Here is a 25,059-nt window from a genome sequence, read left to right as displayed (position 1 = left end):
TTAGAACACAGACCATAACATGAAATACTTTTATTATATTGACTTTGGGGTTGATGCCTAAGTATACACAACGATTGGACTTCTCACATTGTGTGATCCATCCGACCAAATCAGAGAGGCCGACACAAGACTAGAAATACCAGCAAGACTCTTGCCAGAGACTGTAACTGTGAAAGACTTCTTCTCCCCAGGTGACTTGAAAGAGATCGTATCTGGTTCGACTTTGATACTGAGTTTGGGATCCCCAGACAATTTTGCCTTGTAAGTGGATCCCTTTTTCCCAACGTTGGTGACTGTTCTTGAAAATGTGATATCTGAAGATGATGAAGCTGAAACTTTGGCTGACATTGAAGGGTAGTTGAGATTTCTCATAGAAAGCTTTGATTTTTCAGAACAAGTAAAGGTTCCACCGGCAAGAGTACTAATGCCAACAGATGAGTAGTCCAAAGAGCAAAGCATGTTCAAGTAATCCTCTTTGGTTATTTCGTAAACAAGCCCTGGATCAACTGCCACTGTAGGGTTAACAAATCCTGATCCATATGCAAACTCGGCTTCTGCATTTTTCGAAGCGTTCATTGCCCAAGCTGCATTAAAAAAAAAAAAGGATCGATCTCACTTAACTTAATTTGTTTCTTCAGAGATTAGATCGATTTGATGTTGATAATTACCCGTAGTCATGATAGCGGATTTTACGGCAGAAGCGGACCAATCAGGGCGTATTGTCTTGACATAAGCAGCTACCTGCAACATGAGGGCAAGCCATAGATGTTCCGGTCATGAAATAGTAATCCACGCTTTGTCCCGGAAGTGCCGTTTGAGCCAATGGTGAATATGCTGCTAGTATATTCACTCCTGGTGCTGTTATATCAGGCTGCATATATATCTCAAGTCATCGATCAAATCCAAATTCCAACAAATATTCTAACCACGTGGTTCGGTTAATTTGTTTTCAGTGTCTGTTACCTTCAAAATATCACTAAAGAGCTTGTTTGGACCGCGAGAAGAGAAGGTAGGAACGATTGGAGCATCATTATCTTTAACTGTCACAGTCTTCAATATAGTTCCTTGCGGGTTTCTGTCTCATATCGAAAAATTTTCATTAACATCTTAAGAGAATCTAATCAAAGATTTGTTTATAATGTAGCATATATATATACTTACGGTGAGGAGAGAACGTAAGATCTTAATGCTTCATAATTGGTATCATCTAAGGTTGCAACCGGAATAGGACCAAGACCGGGAGTATCAACATCAGTTACATGAAGGATAGTTCCAACCGCACCCCCTATTTTCTGTTCCGTAACATTATTTGGAACATCACACACCACAATCTTTCCCTCCACATTGTTCAGGCAGCCGCTATCACAACCCCTATCATAAAACACAAATGCATCAAAAGATATATATATATCCATAAACATATAATTTCTTGAGTTGCGAGTTAGGTCACTATTGGTTCTTTGAGGCACAAGTTACCTTGCTAGCTCCTCTGTACAGTTGTTTGAAGCAGTTTTCCCGTACGCCAAAGGATACTTCTTTCCTTTTAAGTCGAAGTCATTGATCGATCTCCCCTGTATGTACATACTTTAATCACCATGATAGATGACGACACACACACTTATATATCAAGTGAAACAAGGGAAAGGCTTCTTACAGGTATTATCTTGTCATCTCCATTAACCACATTAGTAACAAATTTTCTATCCGTCGAGCCAGCAGCCACGGATATGAGCCATGGTGCAACGTTATCCGCTTTTCCAAGTTTAGAGCCGGCGTTTCCAACCGCTACCGTGGTAACAATCCCTTTGTCAATGGCGTGAAATGATCCAATAGCAATAGGGTCGATATCAACTTGAGTAACACCGCCTCCAATAGAAATGGTTATAACATCGACCCCGTCCGCTATAGCATCGTCAAATGCAGCCAACAGTCGATCACCACTACAACCCGCTGGCTCGCACACTTTGTAAACAGAAATTCTACCTAAAGGCACACCGCCTCTTGCAGTTCCTTTTGCCACACCGTTCACACTCACTTCTTTTACTTTGTTTCCGGCAGCTGTAGAAGCCGTGTGTGACCCATGAGCGTCAGTGTCTCTTGCCGAGTCTTGCACATAGTATCGTGCTCCAATCACCTTCCTGTAGTATTTGGATTAGGGTAATTAGTAACTATCTTTTGTTCCTTTCGTGTCACGCAAGAAATTTGGAGAAGGAAAAAAGTGACAATGTTACTTACCTGTTGCATGTGAAATTAGCTCCTCCTGCGCAAGTTCCTTTCCATTTTTTTGGTATTGGGCCAATGCTTTCGTCTGAAAAACTCTTAGATTCAGGCCAGATTCCACCGTCTATTACACCCACTATTATATTGCTCTCGACCTCAGGGACATGGTTGCTCTTATCACCAAGTCCCATGAACTCATAAGATCTTGTCGTCATAATCATATAAACCTTGCTTGGGAATACCGAAACCACACCTTTCATGCCTTCAAATCACACAACACATCTTCATCATCATCATCATCATCATGAAGAGTTTCATAATCTTTTATTTATCATAAGAACTCACCAATAAGTTTATCTCTTTCAGATTCAGTGAGTTTGGCTGCAAAACCATTGAAACTTCTTCCATAGCTTCTGACCAAAGAATCTTCTACGGAGCTGCATAATAATAATAGAAAACAATAATTAATGTCAATAACAAGCAACAAGATTTGACTCAAGCCGGCTCATCAACAAGACACTGAATTATTAATTCCCATTGTTAAAAATTTATGTATAAAAACTATTAAACCTTGATTCGATAACTTCTTGAAGGATATTATAATGGTGAGACATAAGAGAATAAGAAGATTTTGCAGGAAGAGCTCCCATGTAAGCAATATACACCTGCGTCAAAATGTCAGAAGTCACAACCAATGAATATTAAGAGGCCAATACAATTTAGAACAGATATACTTATATAGTTATTAGGGTTACAAGACGAAACATATATTATGACTTGCCTTTCTTTCATCTTCAATAGCTGTAGGAATTTGACAAAGGCTCATGAGAAGAACTGATGAAAGACATAGGATTACGCCAATGGAAGCCATTATCGATCGAGACCTTTTACCTGTTGACAAGAGATTTCAATTCCGTGAAGTTGCTTGCTGGTACAATATTTATAATGAGGGTCATTACATATAGAGAGAAATGATCGTGACAATGCAATGAATATGGGAATTAAATGTATAATTCGTTATATCCAAATTTTAGATTAAGAGGGGGTATTCAACTTGATTTTTAAAAGATTTTGTAGGATTCTTAAAATCCTTTGTTATTCAATTAAGAATTTAAAAAAAATCTTATGAAATCCAATGTTATTCAACTAAGATTTATGTAAATTCCTTTAAAATAATTCAGAATCCTTTGTTATTCAATCAACAATTTATAAAACCAACCTTAAATCTTATGTTATTCAAAATATCACAATTCTTTTTGAGAATGATACTTTGAATGATTTTGGGAGACTTTCTAATGTTTTTTAGTTGATAAATACAACTCTCAAAATCATACCTTTTGAGGTAGAATATTGAAGGGTAATATCCATATGCCACAGGTCAATGATGTTACTCTCTTATTCCTTCCCTTTTGAGAGTTTGTTACTCTATGAACACTGATTTCTTGTGTTTTTGTATTTTAGAGGAGATACGTTCTGCAATTTATAGAGGCTCAGTGTAACTTCACAAATTATCTATGGGGATAACGAAATAGTTTATCTTTTTGATTTGCAGCAGCTTATTCGCTTCTCGGTTCTTTTTTCTAATCTCTCAGGCGAATCTAGCCAGATGGGAACCTGCACATGGAAGCTTTGACTTCCGCCATCCATGGAAGCTATACGCAAAGATAGGGGCTGCTATGCGTAGATGTGCTTATTGCCTTGAGAATCTCAGTATCTGCATCAACTATGAAACAGAGGCAACCTTTTAAATTTTACCACAGTTTTGAAGAAGTAACTTTTAGAGGTTGTTGTGAAACTAAAACCAGTGTCTTTTGCTTCTACAGGCTCCAGACCAGGTCAAGAATCATTTCGGGGAAGCTTGTATGAAACTGAGCTCAGCTTCTTCAAAAATCTTACGAGAATTAATGGAAATGATGAAGAACACAAGAAAATCATCCAAAATGGATTTCCTGGTGTTTGATATGAACTCTGCAGTACAAGAACTTCAAGAAACCTTGAAAACAGTTCCAATTGAGACAAACAAACCAAAAGACGAAGTCCCATCTGAAGAGAACAACAATGAAGATAGAGCCATATCGATGAGCCTACATGAAATCCTTCCAGTTGCCACTTTGGTTTCGTTGTTAATCAAAAACACAGCTAGAATTCAAACAACCGTCGAAGCTGTCGATGAACTGGCGAATCTTGCAGATTTCAAACAGGATTTTAAAAAGAAAACTGGAGGCAACAACACTAAACAACCACCACTAACTTCTTAAATCACTTTCAATTACGTATTGAAAACTCAACATACATGAAGATTTTAAGCGGACTTTTCATGTATATATAAGCTTTTTAGTATATGAGTTTGCTCCTTTCCGTAACTGGTTTCAAGGCCAAAAAGCAAGTTATAGAACTAAATCTTAATAATACTGGAATCCATAATGAATCTAGAGGGTTCTTTTTTACAGTGTCACCATAGCAAACAAGAAATGAGATTGAGGGGAAACTAAGCATTGGCCAGTCTTCAGAGTTAAATCTCAAGTAAAAAAACTATGCAAAAAGCCATTAAAGCAGATGCCTTCTTGGCTCAGTTTAAGTGATCACCGTGAGCCATTGCTTGTATCATCTTCTTCTTCTTCTTCTCTCTCTCTGCCTAGTTTTCTTAACTCTGAACTCACTCTGTTTTTCTGATTTTTGACTTATAAAAAGATGAGTGAGTTGAGTTGAGAGTCACATGACCTTGAAATGCAATCTCTCATTACTCAAGTTTCAATATGTTGTTTTAATGTTTCTTGCTCCATTTTTCTTGGATACAAACCTAGGATTTTGCATCATGATCATAATGCTTGGTCTTTTGTAATGTCATTTTCTTGTATTGGATGATGTGATTTTTGAGCTCTGAGAGGATAACGTTATTATCATAATCTCTATTTTAGGATTTTCTATTTTAGGATTTTATAAAATAACAATATCTATTTTAGGATTTTCAATTATTTCTTTATAGAATTATTTAATATTTTTATTGTAATATGAACAGATTTGATTGGTTGTTGTTTTCATATTATGTTTTCTTTAATGGTATTTAATATTTATTTACTAAACATACTTAGGATCCATTTAAAAGTTTTTTTTTTCTATTTGTTTTCTTTTAATAGCAAAAAACTAAAATAATTACAGATCACTATGGTTTTAAAAAATGATTTTCTTCGCTTGATAATTTATAAAACTGATCACATAACGGTTCTTAATTTTTTTGAAAATCTGATATAATATCATTATGATATTTCTATATTATTAATTGGGAGAACATACTCTAAAAAGGAGAAAATTGATTGAGTAGTATAATTTAGAGAGTTATAAAATCTAAAGAAATTACAGTAATTATGTCATTACATGTAATTAGTAGTTATATAATAGATATTTCAATATCTATATTCTGATATTATATATTCTGATATTAATTTTTTGTAGTATATAGTTCAAACCGAAAGAATATTTTATAGATTTTAAGATTGTTCACATGAAATCTCAAAAAAAAAAAAAAAGATTGTTCACATGAAATTTTAATTCCAAATAAGATATATTTACTTCTTGATTGGTAAAGCGTTTAACTAGCCATAATGCGTATTCCATATCCAGTCAAGTATTGTGATTAAGGTGAGCATTAGCATGTTATTACTGTATAAAGCACTTAGAGAGCATTTGGTTCTACAGCTCTAAATTTACAATAATACTCTTAATTATTTTATCATCTTTCCTTTAGATAACTTTAGTTATGTTGTTATAAAAAAAAAACTTTAGTTATGTTTCTTTATATATAACTAGATTAGGACCCGCACGATGTGCGGGTTTAGATTTTTAAAAATAAAATTAACTTTAAAAGAATATAAAGTAAATATTTTGGTAATCTATCTATAAAAGTAAATAGATACACAGATGTATCCAATGTGACATTTGGTGTAAAAGGTGCGACTCTGCGGTTGAGACTATTAATCATGTTTTCTTTGAATGTCCTCGCTCGTGGGATTTATCTCCGACTCTGGTCTCGTCAGAGGGTTTTACATATGAGTCGGTGTAATCGAATTTGGATTTTTTTTTTCTGGAAGGGTGCCTCTCAATAAGGTGATCCTGATCAACTTCTTCAATTACCATGAATTTTATGGGCAATCTGGAAAGCTATAAACAAAAAAGTTTTTCAAGGTTTAGAGATTGAGGCAAATGATATAATTGCTAAGGCTTTGGGCGATAAGTTAGCCTGGGAAGAGGCGCTCTCTTTTACGGTGGTCATGTCAGCTCCATCTCCATCTTCGCATATCCATGTTTTTCACCTCGTGTCTAAGATGGAGCCTCTCCCCCTGCATTTGGAGTTAGAAGAGTTGTTGTGGGCCATGGAGCGGATACGTGCTGTAAGAATCACTTGTCAACATTTTGAGACTGATTGTGCTGAGTTACTCACCATGGTGCAGTCCAAGATTGCCCATCTTTCTCCAACCTGTCGATGAGTTTAACTCGCTGGAGTCCTTCCTACTTTTCTTCATCTCCTGGATCCCGCGTGCAGCAAATATGAAGGCAGAGTATCTTGCATGTGTTTCGCGTTTTCTTATCTCTGAAGTTTCTTTAATAAACTCCTTCCCTCCGGCTTGGGCAACTAACTGAGGAATTTCCTTTTAATTTATTGTTTGGTTTTTTAATTTATTGTTTGGTTGAAAAAAAAAGTAATAGATACACTTTTAGTTAAAGAAAATAGTTGTAGATGAGTTCAAAGTTATTAAAATAAAATCAAATTTAACAAAGAATAGATATTTAATTCTTTTCGTAAGTAAAAACAATATATAAAAGTAAAGAGATAAACTTTTAGATATAGAAAATAGTTGTTTTTTTTTGCTATAATACACTAATGTATATCCATTACAAATATATTATCTACATTACCATTAAAAATGTACTTGTACACACAAAAATATTTTACTTGTAAAATATACTCTTTAGTCTTTACTACAACCAACGAATTTTATTTATGAACCCATTAAATGACCTATTATATATCTCTTTACTTTAATATTTTTATAGTTACAAAAACACATATGTTAATCTTACATACTTATATCTTATATATATTACAATAACAGTCTTTTCTTGTTAATGAGTAATTTTAACATCAAACTTTTTTGCTATAATACACTAATGTATATCTATTTACAAATATACTATCTACATTACCACTGTACACACAAAAATATTTTACTTGTAAAACATACTCTTTAGTCTTTACTACAACCAATAAATTTTATTTATGAACACATTAAATAACCTATTATATATCTCTTTACTTTAATATTTTTTTTTTTTTTTTCAACCAACTTTAATAAAATTAGAAGATAACTCCAAGGTTAGTTGCCCAACCCGGAGGAGAAGTGTTTACAAATGAACTTTCAGAAAATAAAGATCATGATGAACGGGCAAGACAGTCTGCCCTTACGTTGAGGTCGCGTGTGATCCTGGTTAGAGCGAAGGAAGGAAAGGATGTTTTGAGCAAGAGTAACTCCTCCAACTGATTCGAGAAAGCGGGCCAATCCTCAGGCATCTGCACCATCGCTACTAGTTCTGCACAATCCGTCTCGAAGTTCTGACAGTCAACTCCAGCCGCCAACAGAGACTCCATGGCCCAGATCAAAGCTTGTAACTCTGCGTGTAAGGATGTAGGATCGCGTCTAATACTCCGTGCACCGAGAAGAAGCGTCGAATCTTCACTACTACCGCACCACCAACCCAAACCCTGAAGAGGGTCTGAACCTTTCCATGAACCATCAATCTGACACCGAGGAAAAGACCCCCTGTCCTCCAACAAAGACGGAGGATGCAGATAACTCTCCGAGTAAGATTTGGCCTCCTCCCATAACAATTTATCATTATTCGCCTGATTTAATATATCGACCGGCTCGGCCGCTAAACCCAGGAAAACCTTTTTATTCTGATCTTTCCATAGTGACCATAAGATCCAGGGGGAGCCGAGAGGCTATATCAGGATCCCCCGATTGGGAAGCCGCCCGCCAAAAAATAAAATCTAAGTTTGCATAGATTGAACCATATGGGAAGCCGTCTGGAACTAACGATACCGAGGACAGCGCCCAAACATCACACGAGCGAGGACACTCAAAAAGAGCGTGATTTATAGTTTCTGGTGCAGACGCACACCGTTTACACGAAGTATCACACCGGACACCCCTATGCACAAGCCATTCTAACACTGGGAGAGAAACCGAAGCAACCTGCCAGAAGAAATGTTGGATCTTCGGGGGAACTTCAAGTTTCCACAATTGGGCCCTAAGGGCCATACATGTCGGCCCATAATCAACCTCAGCCATTAAATCCCGAGCTAGCCGATATCCGGATCTAACCGTATACTTCCCTGATTTGGTAAAGTGCCATACTAATCTATCCGGTTTCAGGACATTACTGACCGTCATACCTCGAATAATCGCTACATCCCCTGGATCCAAAAACTCCTCCAGGATAGGCAAATTCCAATCCTTCGTAACAAGATTAATTAGGTGGTTAACCATCAAACTTGGTAGCCAAAGTCTTCCCCGGCCGTTTGCTGGACGTGGTCGAATATCTGGTATCCAAGGGTCTCGCCAAACCGAGATAGAGCAGCCCGAGCCAACCGCCCACCGTGCACCACGCGCTACTAATTCCTTAGTAGAGAAAATACTTCTCCAAGCGAAGGAAGGGCTATATGGTTTAGTGGCCATCAGAGGATGTTTATTTCTAAAATAACACCCTTTCAGCACCCGAGCCATTAAGGACGTCAGGTAGTGAATTAACCGCCAATACTGTTTCGCTAGCATGGCATCATTAAACTGTTCCAGAGCTCTGAAGCCTAGACCCCCTTCACACTTATCTTTACATAATTTATCCCAAGCCACCCAATGTAAACCTCGAGCCTTATCATTGGACTTCCACCAAAAAGTTGAAATAGCACTAGTTAGTTTAGACGTCAACTCCTGCGGCAATTTATAACATGACATCACGTGAGTGGGCAGAGCTAACGCCACCGATTTAATCATAATCTCCTTACCACCTTTTGAAAGATACTTTGCGTTCCAACCATTAACACGGTCATCTAACCTATCCTTGACATAGCCAAAAACCTTCGTTTTTGAACCTTGGAAACTTTCAGGAATGCCCAAATAAGAACCCATACCGCCCTCTTTAGATATACCAATAACTGATTTCAATTGATCCCTTATCTCAGGAGGAACCTTCTTACCAAACATTATAGAAGATTTCTCTAAATTAACCTCTTGCCCTGAAGCTTTGCCATAATTGCTGATAATTTCCATAACCGTCTGGCATTCAGTCGCCTCTGCTTTACAAAAAAACAGACTATCATCGGCAAACAGCAGGTGCGAAACGGTAGGGCTACCGCGAGCGATTGAGATACCCGTCAATTTCTTCTCCCGTTCTGCCTTTTTAATATTCGCTATCAGGACCTCAGTACAAAGTATGAACAAATACGGTGACAGAGGGTCCCCCTAACGTAAACTCCTATGTGGTATAATAGAACCCCGAGGCTGACCATTCATAAGAACTTGATACGACAATGAAGTAACACACCACATGATCCATGATATCCATTTCCTAGCAAATCCCAATCTAAGCATGACCGCTTCCAAAAAATCCCATTCGACCCGATCATAGGCCTTACTCATATCTGTTTTAAAAGCCAAAAACTCCGAATTACACCGGCGGTTAGTATTGAGCCCATAAAACATCTCCTGAGCAACCAGAATATTATCCGTAATTAACCTACCAGAAACAAAAGCCGAATGTGTTTCTGAAACCAGGAGAGGCAAGAAACGTTTAAGCCGAAAGCACAACACTTTAGAAATTATTTTGTAGCTCACATTACATAGACTAATCGGCCTAAACTCCGCCATACGCTGCGGCCTATCGACTTTAGGAATGAGACAAATATTGGTCTCATTTAGACGGGGTCTTAACCACCCGTGCGAAAAAACTCTCTAACCAGAGCCACCAAGTCCCCTTTCAAAGAAGACCATAAACGTTGGAAAAACAAAGCTGTCATTCCGTCCGGTCCTGGAGTTTTCTCCGGATGCATGGCAAACAAAGCCTTCCGGACTTCCGCTTCAGAAATGTCTCTAATTAGATCCCTGTTCATGCTATTCGTAATGATTGGAGTAATTTCCTGTAACATCTCTGAAATACCTCTACTATCCGATTGTTTGAAAAGATTCTCAAAGTATTTTGTAGCAATATTCTCCATACCCGTCGGGGATTCAATCCATACATTATCCCTTACTTTAATATTTTTATAGTTACAAAAACACATACGTTAATCTTACATACTCAAAAAATAACAGTCTTTTTGAACAAATTATTTGATTGGTGAAAAAATGAGATGATTATAATTTCGAATTTTGAATTTCTATTTATTAGATTTTCTTTTCTCTATTTTACTTTTATATAAAATATTTTTAGGGTAAGTTTTAAATTTTTACATTTTTATTTTTAAGTTTTTTAATAAATTTAGAATTGACACATATCAACATCTGAATGATACAATTGACACATGTCACGAGAAATTTTATTTATGAACACATTAAATAACCTATTATGTATTTCTTTACTTTAATAATTTTATAGTTACAAAAACACATACGTTAATCTTATATACTCATACAATAACAGTCTTTTTGAATAAATTATTTGATTGGTGAAAAAAAAGACGATTATAATTTTGAATTTTGAATTTCTATTTATTAGGTTTTTCTTTTCTTTATTTTACTTTATATAAAACCTTTTTATGGTAAGTTTTGAGTTTTTACATTTTTATTTTTTATAATTTTAATAAATTTAAAATTGACATGTGTCAATATCTAAATGATACAATTGACACATGTCACGATCTTGTTAATTAGTAATTTTGACATCAAACTTTATATAATAAGATTTTATATCCAACTGCTAAATTTCAATCCACTACAAGAAAACACGCTCTTTGCGACGGAAAACTGCGACGAAAAAATTCCCTCGCAAATTTGCTATGGATTTGCGAGTCATTTGCTAACAAATCGAGAAACCTTGCAAATGCTTCCCTCGCAAATTTGTGAGAAATGTACAATGAATGTGATGATCCGGTTGTTCTTGCTCAGAAGCTTGTTGTCGCTGAAGCTACTCTCGCAACTCAAGCCGAAACTCTGGCAACTCAAGCCACTCAACTAAAAGACAATGTGGAAAAAATGCATAGCTACGATGCATACTTTGATTACCTTGCTGAGAAGGATCCTGAGTTTGCTGCTAAGTTTGGAAGCAGAACTCCGACGAGGACTGAACATGGCTGCAATCCAACCATACGAAAGACAGGAGATGACACCGGCATCGGCACAAGCACATGCATAGGCACAGACACAGACACATGAACCAGAACCGGAACCGTAACCTCTTAATCACAAGCTTTTAAACTTTTGATTTGTTTTTTTGAACTTGGTTTTTTGAACATGGTTTGTAAGACAATTTATATATCGGATTTTGAATTTTATTTTCTATTTCTATTTATAAAAAATGTTAAAATATAAAAATGTAAATATCAAAATGAAAAAAAAATCCAAAATCCGTGGCAAATTTATGCTATGGATTTGAAATGAATGCAAAATTGCTACTAATTTGCGAGAAAAAATATTACTGGCTTTATGTTATTATTAATAATTTGCGATGGAAAAAATGGCATAAAAGTCTTGCAAATCTGCGAGGGATTTACTTCGACAAGAATTGCAAGAAAATTGCGACAAATATTAGACATCGCAATTTGCGTGTATCTTGCGAGGAATTATATTCGTCACAAATATTGCGACTGAAGTGTTACGTTTTTCAATTTGCGAGACGCAAATAGCGAGGAACGTAAGTTCCTCGCAAATCCGTTACTATTACCGTTTTGCGAAGGATGAGCGACAACTATTACTGTCACAAAAGGTGTTTTTTGAGTATATTATTTAAAAAACTAAATTCTAGCCTACAGCTACTGCAATATATTGCTACTGCTATATTATCTGTTGTGCTATCAACCTCTTAATATTATATATATATATATATAATAGAGATTTCTTACCCCGAAAAGACAAATATTATTTCCGTTTGCTTCCACCTCCCCTTATCAGTTGGTATCAGATTCTTTTTCGTTCCTGGATTTGAAGATGCCTCCTGCTAAACCCCTCAAGAACGAGACTGGTGGAGAACAACAACCTGGCTCGACCATTGATTGGGTCGAATTCAGAGACACTCTCCTCACCTCTCAACTTGCTCTGCAGACGCCCATCCACGAGTTAAGCCAAACTTTGCTCACCCATCTGGGTGGTGGAAATCCACGACCAGCTCCAACTGTTGCAGCCGACGGACAACAAGACCCGCCCAATGTTAATAAAAAAATCATGATTGGAGGGGAACACCCACGAGGTCAGCAAGGGAATCTCGCGGTTGTAGCTAACCCTCCACAACGTGACCTCTTTCAATTCCGCCAACAAGAGCAACGATACAACGACTCACGTTGGAAACAAGGTCTGCGTGTAGATATCCCTGAATTTCATGGGGGTATTCGTGGAGACAACTTGCTTGATTGGCTCGTAGCGGTTGAAGAAATCATTGATTTTAAAAGAGTCCCTGCCGAACGTCAAGTAGCTTTAGTTGCAACGAAATTTCGTGGTCATGCAGCCTCATGGTGGCAACATACAAAGGCAACTCGTGCACGTGCAGGAAAGCTTCCAATACGAACGTGGGAGAAGTTGAAAAAAACATTGAAAGATACATTCCTGCCCCACAACTATGACTGTCTGCAGTTCACGAAGTTTCAAAACCTGAAACAAGGATCTCGTACCGTCGATGAGTATGCAGAAGAGTTTTACTTGTTGCTTATTCGGAATGAGATTTTTGATACACAAGTTCAGTTGGTTTCATGGTTTATCGGTGGACTCAAACCGCAACTTCAGAATTCATTGACTCCGTTTGACCCCACAACAATCGCCGAAGCTCACCACCGAGCTGCTTTGTTTGAGCAACAGCTGAAGACATCTTCGTGGAACTCTTCCTCGTACAGATCGCGACCAACGGATCACCAGAACTCGACACTACCGCATGATAATACGGAGCAGCTGAAATCAGATTCGAGCAACGCAAACAAGGAAGAAGAATCAGGGCTCCGACGTTCCGCACGTAATGCCCTTCGTTGTTATACTTGTGGCGAGCCGGGACACCGTCAAACAGCGTGTCCAAAACAAATGCAGCGTGGACTGCTTGCTGAGGAGAAAGCTTCTTTTTGTGAAGCCAACTCATCGGATGAGGAACACGAAGACCGTGATGAGCTGGTTCATCATACAACTGGTGATGTGGGCACGTCCCTTGTTATCCATCATGTGTGTTTAACTCCTCAGCAGCGTGACGAACACTGGCCCCAAACTAATAACTTCTGTTCTACATGTACTATTCTCGGCAAGATATGTACATTTATTATTGATTCCGGGAGCTTTCGTAATGTCATCGCCGAAGCTGCGGTCTGCAAGCTTTGTTTGCCACTTGAGTCGCATCCGATGCCATATTCGCTGTCTTGGTTCCAAAACGGTGTTGCTACTCGTGTCTCCCAACGCTCTCTTGTGCCATTCTCTATCGGACCATACTACAAGGATTGTTTTTATTTTGATGTGGCTCCCATGGATATAAGTCATTTTATCTTAGGAAGACTGTGGGAATATGATCGCAAAATTATACATGACAGAGTGCGTAACACATATCAGTTTATTTGGGAAACACATAATATTGTACTCTTGCCTTCCCGAGAGCACGCGTTCAAGACTACACCAACCCTGCCAGATTCGTTTGATTCTTCAAATAAGACCAAACCCTCGGCACCTACGTTGCTGTGTTCCCATTCCACGTTTGAAAAAGAACTTCAGCATGAAGATATCGCGTTTGCTTTGGTTAGTGTACCTTCGGTTGATGTCGCATGTTTGGTTCATGTGTCGGCAGCCATCGAGTCGATTTTGGCTGATTTTGCGGATGTCTTTCCTGCTGAGTTGCCTTTGGGACTGCCACCCCTCCATGATATTCAGCACCACATTGATCTTGCTCCAGGTGCGACACTCCCTAATCACCCACATTATCGCATGAGTCCACAAGAACATGAGGAATTGCAGCGTCAAGTCGAAGAACTCTTGCGCAAGGGACATATTCGTGAGAGCCTTAGTCCTTGTGCTGTGCCTGCCTTACTCATTCCAAAAAAAGATGGATCATGGAGAATGTGTGTTGATAGCCAGGCTATCAACAAGATCACCGTTCGGTATCATTTTCCGATGCCTCGACTTGATGATCTTCTGGATCAGATTGGGACAACTTGTATTTTCTCCAAAATTCGACTTAAAGAGTGGTTATCATCAGATTTCGAATCTGTCGCGGTGATGAGTGGAAGACAGTGTTTAAAACCCGTGAAGGTCTATTTGAATGGCTTGTCATACCATTTGGGTTATCCAACGCTCCGAGTACGTTCATGAGAGTTATGAATCAGGCCCTTCGTCCGTTCATTGGTAAATTCGTGGTGGTCTACTTTGACGATATCCTCATCTTTAGTTCGTCTCTTCCTGAACACATCTCCCACCTACGTGATGTTCTTCTCGTTTTACGTCAGGAACAATTATTTGCAGGTCGTCGAAAATGTGAGTTTGGTACATCAGAGGTTAATTTCTTGGGGTATGTTGTCTCCAACAAAGGATTATCTGTGGACAAGGCTAAAGTTGAAGCTATTCGGTCCTGGCCACTACCACGGACCGTGACGGAGGCTCGCAGTTTTCATGGCCTTGCTTCCTTCTATCGTCGATTTGTCCTCAATTTTAGCTCTATCATGGCTCCTATCACAGATTGTATGAGAGATGGTTGTTTTGAATGTACGGTGGCGTTTGAGGACATCAAGTTTAAGCTCACCACTGCTCCAATTTTGGTTCTTCCTGATTTTTCCATTACATTTGAGCTCCACTGTGATGCTTCTAAGCTGGGAATCAGAGCTGTTCTTAGCCAGCAAAATCGTCCGGTGACTTTTTATAGTGAGAAACTGAATGGAGCTCGACAATGCTACAGTACGTATGATGTGGAATTCTACGCCATTGTTCAGGCTATCAAGCATTAGCGGCATTACTTGGTTCATCGCGATTTTGTGCTTTTTACCGACCATGATGCATTGCGCCATTTGGATAGTCAAGCTAAGGTTTCATCTCGTCATGTTTCATGGATTGCGTTTTTGCACCAGTTTACATTTTCTATCAAACATCAATCTGGAAAAACTAACCGGGTGGCTGATGCTTTGAGCCAAAGACACAGCTTGCTAGCCACGGTTCATGCGTCCGTTCCAGGTTTCGCCATTTTTGCTGAGTTGTACAAGACGGATCCGTTTTTTGCTAGTGTGTTCACTGATGCCGAACAAGGGCTTACCGATGATTACTCCATTCATGATGGGTTTCTTTTCAAGGGTTTACGTATTTGTGTTCCGGAGTCTAGTTTACGCTTGCAAATCATTCAGGAACTTCATGCGGAAGGCCATGTGGGTCGTGATCGTACTTTGCACTTGGTCTCGTCGTCGTATTTTTGGCCTTCTTTGCGACGTGATGTTGAACGTTTTGTAGAACGTTGTCGTATTTGTTAGCAAGCTAAAGGCAAAGCTTCCAACGCCGGACTGTATCTACCTCTTCCTGTTCCTACACAACCATGGACTGATGTTAATATGGACTTTGTGTTAGGTCTTCCGCGTACACAGCGAGGTCATGACTCCATTTTTGTGGTGGTGGATCGGTTCTCCAAGATGGCTCACTTTATACCATGTAAGAAGACGACTGATGCTACGATGGTGGCAACGTTATTTTTCGCGAGATTTATCGTCTCCATGGTCTCCCGCAATCTATTGTCTCTGATCGAGATACAAGGTTCCTCAATCATTTTTGGCGATCTTTGTGGAAGATGTTGTGTACTAGCTTGGACATGAGTTCCGCGTATCATCCCCAATCTGACGGCCAAACTGAAGTCACTAATCGTGCGTTGGGAAATCTGTTGAGATGTTTGGTTGGTGATCATGTTAAGAGCTGGGATGCTAAATTATGTCAAGCAGAATTCGCACATAACCATGCTTTTAACCGTAGTCTTGGCTTCAGCCCATTCAATGTTGTTTACGGCTTCATTCCACGCTGTCCCCTCGATTTAACAACTCTCCCCGATCGTACGCGTGTTCATGGTCATGCTCTCGATTTTTTTGAAGAATTACAGACAGTACATCAACGAGCAAAGGAGAACTTGGACGCGGCTACTACCAAGTATAAAGAGGCAGCTGATAAGAAACGACGTGTTGTTCTAATTCAACCAGGCGATTTTGTTTGGGTTTATCTAACAAGGGATCGTCTTCCTCTACGAGAATACAACAAGCTCAAGTCACAAAAGATTGGTCCTGTTGAAGTTCTGGAATGGATCAACGATAATGCTTATAAGGTGCAACTTCCGTCACACTTGTGGACTCACAACGTCTTCAACGTCAATCACTTATCTCCTTTCCGTGGGGATAATGAGGTCCTTGATTCTGGGACGAATCCTTTTCAACCAGGGGGGACCTGAGGCAACGTAGCATCGAACCTTGATGGGCTTGCTTTTGTATTACATGTCCATCAAGTTATGGCCTTGTTCTTTTTTTCTATTTTCACGGTTTAGTCGGTTTTCCATCGTTTAAGCTAGGGTTTTTGTTTTGTTTTTTTCTGAGTCTCTATAAATAGAGATCGCAGCAGCATTGTAATATTCATTCATATTTGCATCAGGTCCCCCTGGTTGAAAAAGAGGTAGTTTTAACTACCCAAAAGTGCTTTGTTCATCGAAGCCCTGCAAGGAGGACTTGCAACTTCGTCGATTTCGATCTCATAAACTCGATATTGACTTCATCTCTCTCGTTTACGACAATATCAGTTTCATATTATGGAACCAAAAAAGATTGAAAAGACTACGACAATATCAGTTTCATATTATGGAACCAAAAAAACATTGTTCGAAAATACTTAAAAACAAGGAAAAGTAAACGAGATATTTAGTATGATAAAACTACAACTAATAATAACTGAGGGCTTGCTTTAGTTATTTTTCCAAAGAAAATATTTAGTATGCCGTACACGGAAGTTATTTTTCATTCTTTGTCGACTCTGAATATGAGGTTTTGTAAAGTTTTTGTAAAGTTTTTGAAGTATTGGGCCGAAGCCTTTATCTAAAAAACTCTTGGACTCAGGCCAGATTCCGGCGTCTATTACCCCAACTATTATATTGGTCTCAACATTAGGGACGTGCTAGCTCTTGTCACCAAGTCCCATGAACTCATAAGATCTTGTGGTAAGAAGCTTATAACCCGTATCAAACCAAGGGAAGCCATTATCGAGATGTTCAATTGTTTGATTAGAATTCTCAATATGTGAAGTTGCTAGTACATATGGTTATATATATATATTCGTGTGTAAGAGATAAATTATCTTGACAATTAATGAATTATTAATTTATGCTGTAGAGATTTATTTATATTTCATTAATAAGCTTCTTTTGTTTTTGTAGACATCAAATTCATATGGAAGCAAAATCCATACTTCATGAATGTTTAATCCATATCCTCAATCAACTCATAAATCAGATTTTATAAGATTTCCCAAAAAAATTAAAAAAATTCAAGATCTTATAATAATATTATATAAAATTTTCAAAATTCAAAAATATTGAAGACCTTTGTTACTAATTATTATTAATATACCTATTATTTTTTTTTGTAAAATTACAATCTATTAAATTATTGGGTAATTAATATTAATTTTGACCTTTTGTAGTTGCTTCACATCAAACAATTCAATCTAAAATTAATTAAGTAACAATATAAAACAAATGTGAATAAATTTGATTGATAAGTGTTTTTATAGTTTCTGTTTTATTAATTTTTCTTTAGTAGTATTAAAGACTAATATAATATCTATATTTGAGAAGTCCATGTATATCTCTATTTTGTAATGATTTGTTTTATATAAAACCAACAAGTATAGAGAATGGGTTTTAGTATTGTGGAGAACAAGATTCATTCTTATGTTTCCACTAAATTTTCTCTTAAATTTTGAAAATATGGGTGAGTATCCTTTTTATTGTTAAAAATAGGGAAATATTATAGCTTGAACTTTTTTTATATAGGATAATATTTACAATTTTTTTCCTATTTAACTAATATAATAAGGAAATGGATCTTGGGTCTTATATATATAATTTGGAGGTAGTGTTCTTAGTTGCCTTTAAATATACATAGAAGAATATTTTTAAAATATGGGCATTTTGACTAAGAGATTTACATGTTGGGTAGCGAAATTGAACTGACTTTGCTAACGATGAAAGAAGATTTTTTTTTTTTTTTTTTTTTTTTTTGTGTGATATGTGAAAATCTTGTTAATGTATTAAATAATTGATGTTATAATAGAACACACACCATCACATCAAATTCTTGAAATTTGGGATTGATGCCTAAGTGTACACATGACAACAATAGGACTTCTCACATTGTGTGATCCATCCGGCCAAACGAGAGACGCAGACACAATATCAGAAATACCAACAAGACTCTTGCCCGAGACGGTAATGGTGTAAGACTTCTTCTCCCCCGGTGACTTGAAAGAGAGAGTCTGTGGCTCAACCTTGATGCTGAGTTTGGGATTCTCAGACAATTATGCCTTGTAAGTGGATCCCTTTTTCCCAACGTTGGTGACTGTTCTGGAAAAAGTGATATCTGAAGTGGATGAGGCAGAAACTTTGGCTGTCATTGATGGGTAGTTGTGATTTCTCAAGTAATCCTCATTAGCTATTTCGTAAACAAGTCCTGGATCAACTGCTAATGAAGGGTTAACATATCATGATCCATATGCAAACTCAGCTTCTGCATTTTTCGAAGCGTTCATTGCCCAAGCTGTAACAAAAACACGATTCTGGTCTCAGATGTATCTTAAATATTTTCTTCAGGGAATAAGTCGGTACGGTTCAATGTTGATACCGGTAGTCATGATAGCAGATTTGACAGCAGAAGTGGACCAATCTGGACGGATTGTTTTGACATAAGCAGCTACACATGCGACATGAGAGCAAGCCATAGATGTTCCGGTCATGTAGAATTAGATATCAAACTGACTAGCTTTATTGATTAACCACAATGTGGTATTTATACAAGAGAGACTTTACACATGATAAGCTCTTAGATGCTAGTATATCGGTCCCTAACCCTTATCCCACTAGAATGATAAATACAACAATATATGCTAATGATACGTCATTATTTGTAATACTCCCCCTCAGGTTGGAGTGTGAGGGTTTTGAACACCCAACTTGGACATTATGTAGAGAAACTGTGGGCGACCAAGAGCTTTTGTCAAAATGTCAGCAAGCTGCTCACTAGACCCAACATGTTGCATAACAAGAATACCATCACACACCGCATCTGGAACCGCATGACAATCATTTTCGATATGCTTGGTGCGTTCATGAAAGACAGGATTCGAAGCAATATGAAGAGCAGCCTTATTGTCACAAAACAACCGAGCAGGCTGGGACTGTTTGATACCTAACTCTGTTAACAACTTACGAAGCCACTGTATCTCACGAAGAGCAATGGACATCGCACGATACTCAGCTTCAGCGGAAGAATGAGAGACAGTCTTCTGTTTCTTGGTTTTCCAAGCGATCGGTGAACCACCAAGAAGCACCAAAAACACACTAATGGACCGTCGAGTAATGGGACAAGAGGACCAATCCGAGTCGCAATACACTGTGAGAGACAAATCAGAGTCAGCTTTAAGAAGAATCCCTTGAGCCGGCAAACCCTTTAAAAACTGCACCACACGCAAAGCAGCTTGCCAATGAGCCTCACGTGGATGTTGCATAAATTGGGACAATACATGGACAGAGTAGCTTAAATCTGGACGGGTATGATGAAGATATAACACACGTCCAACCAAACGACGAAATGGAGTAGGATCGGTCAACAACGGACCATCATCATTAGCCAAATGGTGATTTTGTTCAAGCGGAGTAACGGCAGGCCGGGAAATAAGACCGCTAGTATCAACAACGATATCTAACGCATACTTGCGTTGTGACAAAAATCCCTTCTGACCCACGAGATACTTCTATCCCAAGAAATTATTTCTATTTCCCCAAATCTTTCATAGAGAAACATTTCTCTAAATAGTCTTTAAACTTTTGGACCATATAGCTATCATTCCCACAAATAACAAGATCATCAACATATATCAACACACGGATTTCAATATTCTCACGAGTATAAGAGAAGAGAGAATAATCATCATACGCTTGCTTGAAACCAAAGCGAAGCAACGCATCAGACAGCTTTTTGAACCAACACCGAGGAGCCTGTTTCAACCCATACAATGACTTCTTTAGACGACAAACCTTGCCAGGATGAGAGTGTCGAAAACCTGGTGGTAGCTTCATATAAACTTCTTCCTCAAGGTCACCATGAAGGAAAGCATTATTAACATCCATCTAAAAAACATCCCAATTATTAGCAGCAACAAGCCGAAGGAGAGTACGAACAGTGGTCATCTTTACCACAGGAGCAAACGTTTCATGATAGTCTTCCCCTTCGACCTGTTTATTCCCGCATACAACAAGACGGGATTTGTAACACTCGAGAGGACCATCAGCCCGATACTTAGTCTTATACACCCATTGAGAATCAATGGCAACCTTACCAGGTGGTAGATCTGTAACATCCCAAGTTTTCTTGAATTCAAGAGCATCCATTCTTTAGTCATGGCATGATTCCATACCTTTATACGGACCGCCTCTTTGAAGTTATTGGGTTCAGTAGCAGTGCAGATTGCAGCCAAATAGGCACGGTGTCCTGCAGAAAAAGAAGTGTCGGATATGTAATCCGTCAAGGGATACAAGGAATTACCTTGGACCGAAGACGAGAACTGAGAAACAGAGGATGAGAGAGCGTGATGAGTGTCGATATCAGTAGTGGTGTTATACAACACATAGTCCTTGAGACGACTAGACTGTCGAACCTGACGCTTGTTGGGTTGAGGCGGCGGTTGAACGACAGCAGACGGAAGCGGAGGGACAGGGACCAATGTCGGAGGGACGACAGAGGAGCTTGGTAAGGACAAGACAGAGACTGCAGAGGACGGAACCGGAACTGCAGGAGACAAAGCCGGAACTGCAGGTAACGCAGAAGAAAAAACAGGTGACACAGTCGACTCACTTGGTGATGAAGAAACCGGCTCACGAGACAAAACAGAGGAAGCATCGCGAGTATCACTTGGAGCAGTAACCGGAACAGGAGACACAGCACTCCCCCTGTCAGCAAAAGGTAGAGGAAGACACCAATCTGAATCAGCTATCAACGAAGCAGATGGAGCCGGAGAAGAAGACACCTCCGCAACTTTTCCCGCGAAGGGGAAAACATCTTCTCGAAAAATAACATCACATGAAATCAGAAACTTGTTTTGCTCCATGTCAAAAACTTTCCAACATTTTTGACCAATAGGATAACCAACAAATACGCAAAGACGACTCCGAGCCCCAAATTTGTCCTTGTCACGAGACAACCGATGTGTGTAGCAAGCCGAGCCAAAAACACGCAACTGATCATAAGCAGGTTTGGTGCCATGAAGTACTTTGTATGGGGAGCGATTGTTATGAAGCGACGTTGGAGTGCGATTAATCAAGTATGCAGCGGTTAAGACAGCCTCTCCCCAGAACTTAATTGGTAAGCTTCCTTGGAATAACAATGCTCGTGCGACATTGAGGATGTGACGGTGTTTCCGTTCAACACGGCCGTTTTGGTGTGGAGTACCGACGCAAGATGTCTGATGAACAATGCCGTGTTGCCGGAAATAGGAGGAAAGACACATAAATTCCGTCCCATTATCACTCCGAACCGTTTTGACAGTCTTGCCAAATTGTTTTTCGGTGTGCGCAAGAAAATTTGTAAGAACAGTACGTACTTCCGATTTCTCAAGCAATAGATACGTCCATACTGATCTTGAGAAATCATCAACAATAGTCAAAAAATAAACTGCACCGTAGGAAGAAGGAACACGATAAGATCCCCACACGTCATAATGAATTAAAGAAAAACAATCCGAAGCTTTATTGATACTATCAGGAAAAACTTCTCTAGTTTGCTTAGCTCGAAAACACACGTCACAAGTCGAAGAGCTATTAGAAGAACCGGAAACAGAAACCATAGGTAAAACCGAAAGCACCAAATTACTTGGATGACCCAACCGTTGATGCCACAAAGCTTGATCAGAAGAGACAATAACTGAATGAATCTTTGCGGTTGCAACATCCGTTAGATAATAAACCCATCACGCTCTTCACCTCTTCCAATCAAAGTCCTCGAAAAACGGTCCTGTAAAACACAAATTGTATCAGTAAAGGTGGCCATGCACTTAGTTTGCTTCACAATTTTAGAGACAGAGATCAAAGTGCAGTTCAAGGTTGGGACGTAGAGAACATTAGTCAAGGAAATTTTATCCGAAAGAGAAAATTCTCCCATACTTAAAGCCATTGTTTTGCTACCATCCGCAAAACCCACCGAACAAGGTGAAATAGAAACAACTTTAGTCAAGAGAGTAAGGTTCCCAGTCATATGATGCGAGGCCCCTGTATATGGATAACATCGCCAAACTTTGGCTTACCAGATAACTTGTCAAAACTACTAGTAGAGGTTCGTTCTTGAAGTAGTTGAGAGAGGGCTCGGAGCTGCTCTGGTGTAAACTCTGGAAACGCTGAAGGATTGGAAGAGGGATTGGAACTTGTTGCATGTGCCGTAGCTATCTGTCCTCTGCCATGTACGGTACCAGTACCTCGACCACCACGACCACGACCACCAGAGCCGCGGCCAACACCATTACGATCGGTCCACCAGTCAGGAAAACCAACAATAGACCAACAATTCTTCTTCTCATGACACGTTCTTCCACAATGAGAACATAAAACGGGACGTGACCTGACAATAGAGGACTCCACACGATTCACAGGTTGGTTCTCAGCGGCTATGGGTGGAAAAACCAACTCGCGACGTGCGACAAAACCCAGAGCCTCCTGCCTCTGTTCTTGATGTCGTGACGAAGCAAGTCGCTGTTCCTCACGTATTACTTTGGAGTAGGCAACACCGAGAGACGGAAGTGGATCAATATTAACGAGGCTTGTACAGATCCCACCAAAGCGTGAATCGTCGAGCCTCATGACAAATTGATGAAATTTCTCATCATCTCGTTCTTTGACCAGCGCAGACATAATCGAACCGTGGGGACATACTGCACTTGCTTGATAATTCTTCAACTCATCCCAAAGGTTACACAGCTTGCCGTAATAATCGATCACCGCCTGTCCTTCTTGTCGACATGAAGCAAGCTGGGCTTTGATCTGATGGACCCGGACGTTATTACTTACTGAAAGCATCTGCCGCAGTTCATCCCACAACAAGTGAGCATCGGAGATAAATGTGACAATGGATTTCACCTTGGGCTGGATCGAAGCTCGAATCCAACCCACAATCATCGAATTCACCGTCTTCCAATTTTCGAAATCAGGATCATCGTTTGAAGGTTTCTTGATGGACCCATCAATGAAACCAGTTTTCCTCTTGGCTTGAAGAGCATTCAACATCTCTTCAGATAATTTATTGTAATTTTCTCCATTCAACAAAACAGAGGAGATCACGGTACCCGGGTTGTCGGAGCTGGACAGAGTGTATGGTGACACCACCGTTGAAGACAACGTCGAAACAAGAGCTCCGGACGAACCAGATGTTTGTTCTCCGGTAGTAGACATTATATTACTTGGCACACAAGAAAAGTCGAAACTATCGACACTTTAGAAGATTTTTATTTTATTTTTATTTTTATTATTTTTTTTTTTTTAGAAAATTTTAGCTCTGATACCATGTAGAATTAGATATCAAAGTGACTTGCTTTATTGATTACTCACAATGTGGTATTTATACAAGAGAGACTTTACACACGATAAGCTCTTAGATGCTAATATATCGGTCCCTAACCCTTATCCCACTAGAATGATAAATACAACACAAATATATGCTAATGATACGTCATTATCCGTAATAGGTCATGAAATAGTAATCCACGCGTTCTCGAGGAAGCGCGGTTTGAGCCATTAGTGTATATGCTGCTAATTTATTCACTCCTGGATCTGTATATCAGGCTGCATATGTACATATATTTATTTCGAGCCAAATTATGCAAATTATAAACACAGAGTTCGGTGATTTTGTATTGAGTGTTTCTTACCGTCATAATGTCGCTAAAGAGAGTGTTTGGACCACGAGAAGAGAAATGAGCAACGATTGGAGCATCATTGTCTTCAATTGTCTCACTCTTCAGTACTGTTCCTTGTGGGGTTTCTGTTTCACATCGAAAATTGTTATAAGCATCTTAGAAAAGATCTAATAAAAGAATGTCTAAGGAAATAAAAGTCTTACGGCGAGGAGAGAACGTAAGATCTTAATTCATTATAATTGGTTTCATCTAAGGTTGAAACCGGAATAGGACCAAGACCAGGAGTATCAACATCGTTTACAAAAGAGATAGTTCCAACATCACCTCCTTCTTTTTGTTCCATAACATTACTAGGATTATCGCACACATCAATCTTTCTCTCCACCGTGTTCAGGCAACCGCTAGAGCAATTCCTACCAGAGAATGAAGATGTATCCATATATAAAAGCGAAAATTCTCAAGTCAGAAGTTAGGTCAGTAAGGATTCTGA

General features: G+C 38.9%; 2 protein-coding genes and 2 pseudogenes across 3 annotated transcripts; 2 read left to right on the top strand and 2 right to left on the bottom strand.

Annotated features, from left to right (window-relative positions):
* Nucleotides 1-15: 15 nt before the first annotated feature.
* On the bottom strand, nt 16-2,882 carry LOC109127475 (subtilisin-like protease SBT4.2; annotated as a pseudogene). The gene is made up of 9 exons (XR_015573914.1): nt 2,791-2,882; nt 2,566-2,657; nt 2,236-2,482; nt 1,655-2,138; nt 1,477-1,571; nt 1,162-1,371; nt 964-1,075; nt 669-871; nt 16-584 (listed from the first exon to the last, which is right to left on the bottom strand). The product of XR_015573914.1 is annotated as a subtilisin-like protease SBT4.2 (transcript).
* Nucleotides 2,883-3,080: 198 nt separating this feature from the next.
* LOC147930746 (aluminum-activated malate transporter 10 pseudogene) lies at nt 3,081-4,478 on the top strand (annotated as a pseudogene).
* Nucleotides 4,479-7,648: 3,170 nt separating this feature from the next.
* Nucleotides 7,649-10,489, bottom strand: LOC147930745 (uncharacterized). Its single transcript, XM_087477010.1, has 4 exons — nt 10,232-10,489; nt 9,782-9,980; nt 8,288-9,685; nt 7,649-8,148 (listed from the first exon to the last, which is right to left on the bottom strand). Exons 1-4 carry the CDS (start codon nt 10,487-10,489, stop codon nt 7,649-7,651), a joined length of 2,355 nt encoding a protein of 784 aa, XP_087333136.1.
* Nucleotides 10,490-12,416: 1,927 nt separating this feature from the next.
* LOC147930744 (uncharacterized) lies at nt 12,417-16,237 on the top strand. Its single transcript, XM_087477009.1, is given in 5 exon segments — nt 12,417-14,621; nt 14,623-14,649; nt 14,651-15,373; nt 15,509-15,799; nt 15,902-16,237. Coding segments are annotated over 5 exon segments (3,582 nt in total).
* The last annotated feature ends 8,822 nt before the right edge of the window (nt 16,238-25,059 follow it).

This window comes from Camelina sativa, chromosome 12 (genome assembly GCF_030686135.1).
Source record: "Camelina sativa cultivar CO46 ecotype springtype chromosome 12, ASM3068613v1".
NCBI lineage: Eukaryota > Viridiplantae > Streptophyta > Magnoliopsida > Brassicales > Brassicaceae > Camelina > Camelina sativa.
Note: the sequence above shows the minus strand (reverse complement) of the source record. Positions and strands in the feature narration are given on the sequence as shown.

Coding starts and splice junctions, on each gene's coding strand:
- LOC147930745 (XM_087477010.1), bottom strand. CDS start 10,489: ATGGAGAATATTGCTACAAAATACTTTGAGAATCTTTTCAAACAATCG. Junction 9,981..10,231: donor AAGGGGACTTGGTGGCTCTG/GTTAGAGAGTTT, acceptor CTGGTTGCTCAG/GAGATGTTTTATGGGCTCAA. Junction 9,686..9,781: donor GTATCAAGTTCTTATGAATG/GTCAGCCTCGGG, acceptor AGGTCCTGATAG/CGAATATTAAAAAGGCAGAA.